This window comes from Vespa mandarinia, chromosome 6 (assembly GCF_050613455.1).
Source record: "Vespa mandarinia isolate Hongniang chromosome 6, ASM5061345v1, whole genome shotgun sequence".
Lineage (NCBI taxonomy): Eukaryota > Metazoa > Arthropoda > Insecta > Hymenoptera > Vespidae > Vespa > Vespa mandarinia.
Window position 1 is genome coordinate 3,774,645 of NC_140815.1, and position 6,959 is coordinate 3,781,603.

At 30.5% G+C, this 6,959-nt stretch overlaps 1 protein-coding gene across 4 annotated transcripts; it reads right to left on the bottom strand.

Annotated features, from left to right (window-relative positions):
- Positions 1 to 203: 203 nt before the first annotated feature.
- Positions 204 to 6,681, bottom strand: LOC118440730 (protein NSUN7). Of its 4 annotated transcripts, none has more exons than XM_035864179.2 (12): positions 6,563 to 6,681; positions 5,609 to 5,956; positions 5,226 to 5,395; positions 5,043 to 5,145; positions 4,360 to 4,655; positions 4,050 to 4,297; positions 3,616 to 3,964; positions 3,329 to 3,535; positions 2,640 to 2,903; positions 1,553 to 1,750; positions 1,320 to 1,489; positions 204 to 612 (listed from the first exon to the last, which is right to left on the bottom strand). In XM_035864179.2, the coding sequence occupies exons 2-12, from the start codon at positions 5,913 to 5,915 to the stop codon at positions 501 to 503; spliced, it is 2,424 nt and encodes an 807-aa protein (XP_035720072.2). In that variant the 5' UTR covers positions 5,916 to 5,956; positions 6,563 to 6,681; the 3' UTR covers positions 204 to 500. The 4 variants fall into 4 exon arrangements, with proteins under 4 accessions (XP_035720072.2, XP_035720070.2, XP_085513858.1 ...); XM_035864177.2 differs by having other exon boundaries at positions 5,609 to 5,995; XM_085657732.1 differs by lacking the exon at positions 6,563 to 6,681 and adding an exon at positions 6,161 to 6,237.
- Positions 6,682 to 6,959: the final 278 nt, after the last annotated feature.

Consider the following 6,959-nt stretch of genomic DNA (forward strand, 5'->3'; position numbering starts at 1 on the left):
CAATTACATCTTAATCCAGAATTTATTAATCCACGTTGATAAGATAATGGTAACAATTATAATATACTACTCATTATAATATACTAAAGAAATAATTTGCTAATTATTTTCAGCAATGTATTATAATATAATATATTTATCTTTACGTATTATTAACAATTCTTTTCTACATTGTATGAAAATAAATGAAAATTTTACGTTTCAAATACGTCAGCTTTCTAACAAGACATTTTGTTAAAACGATAAACGTAAATTTATAAGTGCATGTTCTTTATGAAACATGTTCAATATTCAATGGATTCTATTTTGATATCATTACTACCTGTATTATTGATAAAAATATATGGAAATCTTAGTGTATGTTCAACGAGAGTTTCTAAAGGATTTTTCAATGGAACCTCCCTTCGATTTCTAGTAGAATTGGAATGATAATATCGTTTAACAATTTTTTCAAGATTCTTTTAAATTTCCAACACACGAGAAGGATGCCACTTATCCTATTATATAAGAACACTATCAAATGACGTACGTTGGGTTGCCCTAATCAATGCAGATTTTCTTAATGCTGTGCTCGATAAAAATCTTTGTGATTCTTTGTCATTACCTTCTTGCCTATAATAATAGAAATTGAAAAACATTGAATCGATTAAATATGTTATGTTGGTGATTTTAGTATTATATATCTAATATAATTGTGTCGAATCAATTTTGGACGAATTAATTTATTCGTAAAATACTTTTTATAGTTTTTCCCGGATAAAAATATTGCATATGGAGAAATATTATTGTCATATCTTTTACATTAGAGACCTTATTTTTATTAATTATATTTTTTGTCTTCTTTTAATATGTTATAAAAGAAATTTTTTTAATTCTTTGAAAACAAGATGTACAAAATTGAGTATAGTATTTAACATGTATAAATAAATAATAAAAGTAGATATTTTTTTGGAAAATTTCGATATATTATACTGAGTATAGTATTGTATCTATACTATTGGATTAGCCAATAAATGATATCAGAATCTATAATATTTTATATCTAAATAAATAACAATAATATTTGTTATTACAAATTTTGTTCAATCCAATAATATACTATATTATACTATATTGGTATTTTATACAATAAAATATATAGCCAATAAATAATGTTAGAATTTTTAGTTAATAAATACTAATACTTTTAATAAAAATAATATTTACTAACATATAAAATACTACAATTTCCGACATTATTTATTGGGCAAATGCAATCATATTATCTTTGTAATGCAAATATGTGTGTGTATAGTATATTGAAACATAAAATAATTTACTTTTGTAATGGAACAACATCATGGTGTTTATTCGAAGAACTCGGTTGATCCCAAACATCTGTTTCTGATATTCTTAAAATATTAAGTGAACTGGATTTTTTTCTTTTTATCGATCTCTGTCGTAAAGTATCGGTTTTAATGTTATAAGATAAGAACACTTTACTGGCGACCTGTTTCAACGATGGATTGAAAATAAATAATTTAAAAAGAAAAATTCATAATGATTTACTTACCGTTCGATATTTTCGAAGGATGACTTTATCCTTAATGGAAGTTAAAGTTGACGATATTTGATCGTTCTTGGTTTTTCTTGTTTGTTTATTTTTTTCGTTCGAACTTCGTGAGATCTCATCAATTGACTGAAGTTTTTGAAAAGATCGAAGAATCGAACCCAAAGGTTTTGAAAGATCATCGCAGTTGATATCGGATGTCTATCATTTGAAATTAGAAAAATATATACTTGTAAAGAGGAATTATGTGCTATGTCAAACTATGTGTATATGTGCATATTAATATGTATTTGTAAGATTAAAAAAAGTAATATGTCGTTTTTTCTGCGCTATGTCAAGCCATGAATATGCAATTTATATAATATATAAAAAAACAATAATGATGATAATAATAATAATAATAATAATAATATATCGCATCATTTTTATAACATCAACGAATGTAATTTTCTTTTACGAAAAGTTAGAGAACGCGTAAAAAGCAAAATACGTCTTTTAGGAATTCTCATTAAATCCCTATCTTTCTTCGATTTCGACAAAACAATATTTCTTTTATGCGAAGTATAAATAAATCGATGTGTAAACGGATCGGTTCGCATAGCTCGGAACTCCGAATATATCTGCGCATGTTCTGAACGAAGGAAGAATGCTATAGCTTCCTTCCACCATCGACGAATATCCCTTTTCATAATAGTCCGTGTTCGTGACGAATAATAACTCTCATAATATGCAAAATGTCGGAGATATCGAGAACACGATTTCCTCGTGTGCCGTAGAATCGAGGAATGTGTTGGCGCCATTAATCGATCGATGTCGATCTGCGACACATAGATAAGTATATAAGTATTTCTTTTCTCTCTAATTTTGTTTATCTTTTTTTTCTTTTTTTTTTTAACTAGAGATCAATTCAAGAATTTAACCCCTTACATTCTCCAGTCAATCTTTTAATATAATTTACCAGAAACTTTCAAGACATTTTCTTGTGTTACCGTTAGTATCGAAAATTAAAAAATACAAAATACATATGTATACCAACGTAGCGGTGCCTATGGCATGTAAAGGGTTAATTTTTTTAAAGACATTATCGTACCTTATGTTTAATACGATGAAAATGAGAAGTTGCAACGATCGGTTGAGTCTGCGTTACTATCGGTTTCGATGTACTTTGTTCTTTATCCGTGTCACCAAAAAGACCTTTCGATTCTGCCACTTTGATCATAAACAAAGAATCAAACTGCATCATTTCCTTTCGCTTAATTACAGTGATAAAACATCCTGGTTCTAATGTCCGAGTACTATCTTTATCATAGATTTCGTCGAAAGTTCGAATTTCGAAAAGATCGCTCTTCGGTACCTAAGATTTTCATCATCGATTATTGTTAATCCTTTTGCGCTCCTATATCGAATCTGATTAACGACATCATATTTTGTTCCAGCCAGGTCTATCAAAGTAAAGTATATATCGAATTGTTTATTTTCGAATTATAAATACTTTATATAAATGTTGTCATATTAGTTAAAAGATAAAATACTATAAATTACTATTAAATACGCAATATAGATATATCTATATAAATACGTTATTCTATTAATTAGATAGTAAAATATTGATATAGTAGCAAGTTTAATAGTATTATTTCAATACTAACTAAAAATGACTAACTCAGTGGACTGGTTGGAACGAAATGCCGAAAATAATTCAGACACGCAAAAGATTAAAGAGAATTTAAATAAATAAATAATATTTTATAAAAGAGACAAAAATAACAACGATCTTACGTTGATATTACGGTATGTCGTAGAAACTGGTATTTCGTCTTCTTCGTGTTGATTTACCTTCTCTGCATGAGACAAATCAGTAATAGATGATTCCTCCTCGAATTGTTGTTCATCGTTCGAATTTTTGGCTCGTAGGGAATGCTTCGTTGACGTTTGAATGATAGTATTCTGTCCTTGTTTTTCCTTCAATATGGCTTTCCTCTTCGGCTAATTAAACCAAAGATGCGATTATAAAATGCGTTAAAGATTAGCTGCTAGTAGTTGCAGTAGTTAGAAAAAATTCTTACCAGACATTCCCGAATATACTTTTCGGTAGCTATTTGATTAACATAATCGACAACTTGCTGTACCATTTTAGTTGTTTCGGAGGGTAAAACAGTATGTACTTCGTAGATTAAAAACTGTACGTTCGGTCTTGTTAGTGCATATTTCAAAGTAGTCAATTGTTCGATTAAAACGGCACGAGTTTTAGAAAATTCGTCGTCAGTATTTGTCAGTGATTCTAATAACTTCGTATCACCACCGCGAGCAACCACAAGATCAACAATATCCTTAACACCGATGTAACTGGACGGTGGTGCAGCTAAAACAACGGTTGCTCTATCTATTTCAACCGATGGAGGTGGTGAGATATATCTGAAATTATCCTTATCGAAATAAATTCAGTTTTTCGATCATTTTCAAAATCTATTTAAATGATCCTTTTCATCAAATACATTACTTTTCCGAGAATACTCGACATTGTTGCAACGTAATTCCAAGTTTCTTCAAATAGTTCTCGTATTCGTAACGACGATCACCCGTGCCAAAGGCTAAAAGTCTACCAGCACCTTCTATATTTGATAAAAGTTCTGCTAAATATCCTGTATGACGTGGTGCTATCGAATGAGTTAAAACTACAGGACCACATAGTCGACCTATTCGCATGGCTAGAGCTATGGCTGCTGCTCCAAGACATAACGATCGGTCCTATATAAATCATACAATAATAAATAAAAAAAGCATTTTGTGATACAATTTCAATTACATACCAAAAATATGAATCGATGTTCACGAACGAGACTAGAACAAGCAATCCTCTCTCGTATCTTTTCGTGTACGTTTATTACTTTTGGACAAAACGAATCGAAAGCATAAGTATTCTCGTCTAATTCCGCAACTTCACAATTTTCACAAAGTTCTAATCCAACCTTCTTTGATAATTCCTTGATCACTTCAATCTTATTTATGCTACCATTCGATGTATTAATCCATCCAGAAGCAATAGTACCTCCTTCGGACCAAACAATACCTTCGCCAGTACGCAGATGTTTTGGCAATAGTTTATCTATTTATATGATCTTTCAAATAAATATGTTCATCCACGTTGAAAGAGATTTATAGTGCAAAACTGTGGAGAAGTCCTTCCCAAGAAGGAATGTGGGTCTAATTAGTTGAAACGGCTGATTGCTGCCACACAATTTGGCATAAACGTTCAAATATTAAATATTACTTATTAACCGTAATAACCAAACTAAATACGGAAATTCTACAACTATATGTCACTAGAGATTCTACTCTGTAGATTTGAAGAGCTTCAAAGTTGGAAATGGATCGAATAGACGAAAAACTCTTCTTAACCTTCTACCGTCCTGGAAGTAAACTTCTGAACTCTGCACAGTACTAACTATTATAACTTCGAATATATTCTTATGACTACAGAAATACGATTTACCAAGTGTAAGTGCTGATCCAGCTATTCGCAAACGAGACATACTGGCTGCTAAATGTGTCCTAACTTCTAAAAGAGCATTCTCGATATCTTTTAAACCAACCGCCTGAACAATGTGTCAAAAAAAAAAAATAAGTTTATCAAAAAATAAGATTAACAAATTTTATTGATGTCTATTCGTTATACCTTAAAAATTCGATCACGTGTCTTGATAGTAACGATATCACCTCTTCTGGAAAATTTTCTTCCTTGCATATCGTACAACAATAACCAGACGATCCTTTCACGATTTTTTAATTCATGATTTCGAGACCAGAATCCAACATCTTGCAGAACGTAATTCAGAACATTTCTATCTGAAAAAAAAGATATAAGATGCATATCAGTAACTACGCTATATCTCGAAAAGTAAAGTTGCTACGACAAAAACAATCCTATTTTTAAAATCAATGGATCAAATATACTCAAGAATAGGTTTAAGACCTTGAATTTAATATTAAATTAGAAAAATAAACAAATTTATAAATTAGACGTAAAATCTTGGTTCTTTTCCTAATTAAACAACTTACATCTTAAAACATCGTACACAAGTCCAAATACACGTCGCATCTCAGCTTCGTTGGCATAACCAGACTGATTTTCTTCTTCTCCAAGAACTTTGGCTGCTAATAGGATATCTTCAATTCGCCATCCCGGTTCAATGTAAGTTTCCGTCATAGAACCATTAGAACTAAACGTAGCGGACAAACTACTCGTATCTTCTTCCTTCAAGATTTTCGCCTTCACAATTCGTTCTAATTTTCCTGGACTCCATTCGTAATCCTGGGGATCCCTTAATTTCGTTCCCTTTTCATCTTTTCTTCTTGTTTCCACCATTATCGAGGATGTAGAAATTAGTTTGCATCAGAGTCTACGTACTACAGTGATCAAACTTTTTAGAGATGATTTTATCTTCTCTAAAAAGATACACGGTTAAAGAGATCATACTTAAAAAAAAATTGAAAAAATAAAATAATACAGAATTTCGATTCATGTACTGTATTTTATCACTAATCGACTGATCCGAATTTTTAAATTTGTCAAACTCTAAAATATCTAGAAATGATTATTACTACACTAACCTGTAATATAATTATATCATTACGATTTATATTTTATCTAAAATACGAAATCGATATGAATGAGCTTCAAACATTTTAAAAATAATTCGAACGATCGAGAATTACTTGAACGAACAATTAATTATTATCTAAACGAAAAACTACATGTGATCATGCAGCTATGAACTTATCCATAATGACAGATGGAACATCATTGACAGCGTCAATTGTATGATGATAAACAATATATAAACGTCAAAAGAAAAATGTAATTCTGTATTCTGCTTCATTTCTTAAATGTCATGTTTCATGAATGTCTCCTTCATCCCCACTCCTGTCTCTCTCTCTTTCTATTTCTCTTTCCTATCATAAATATGTATACATATGTTTAATTTATTATTAAATAAAAGTATACATCCTTACTCTAATCCGATTATTTTGATGTCTCTTTCTCGTTGTAATTCGACCAGTGTGTAATAAACTCGATGGCGCCATTGCGTATTGCTGGGTAAAATCAAATCGTTCAGTTCCTTGTTACGTTGTTCCTCTTTCAATAAATAACGCCGTGGCATCCAGTGTACAATAATAAGTCGAAAAATGTTCGCATAAACATCGAATATGTTTGCTTTAGGAGTATCGGCGGATGTTTTAATCGAATCGACAACCTTGAAATCCGATTCATCATTCGATAGCTCAGAACAAATCGTTGCGGACATTGGATTTTAGTAAAATAAAAAAGTGGAACGTACAATGCGTTGATGGAAAAAAAAAGATAAAACAGATGTTTAAAGTTCTTCGAATGGAAGAGAACTGAAGAAAA

Bases quoted from the DNA above. Each gene is read 5' to 3' on its own strand.
- LOC118440730 (XM_035864179.2), bottom strand. From the start codon at position 5,915: ATGGTGGAAACAAGAAGAAAAGATGAAAAGGGAACGAAATTAAGGGAT. The intron at 3,965-4,049 runs GTAATGTATTTG...GGATAATTTCAG, and splicing joins TGTCGAGTATTCTCGGAAAA to ATATATCTCACCACCTCCAT. The intron at 1,490-1,552 runs GTAAGTAAATCA...TCGTTGAAACAG, and splicing joins TCCTTCGAAAATATCGAACG to GTCGCCAGTAAAGTGTTCTT.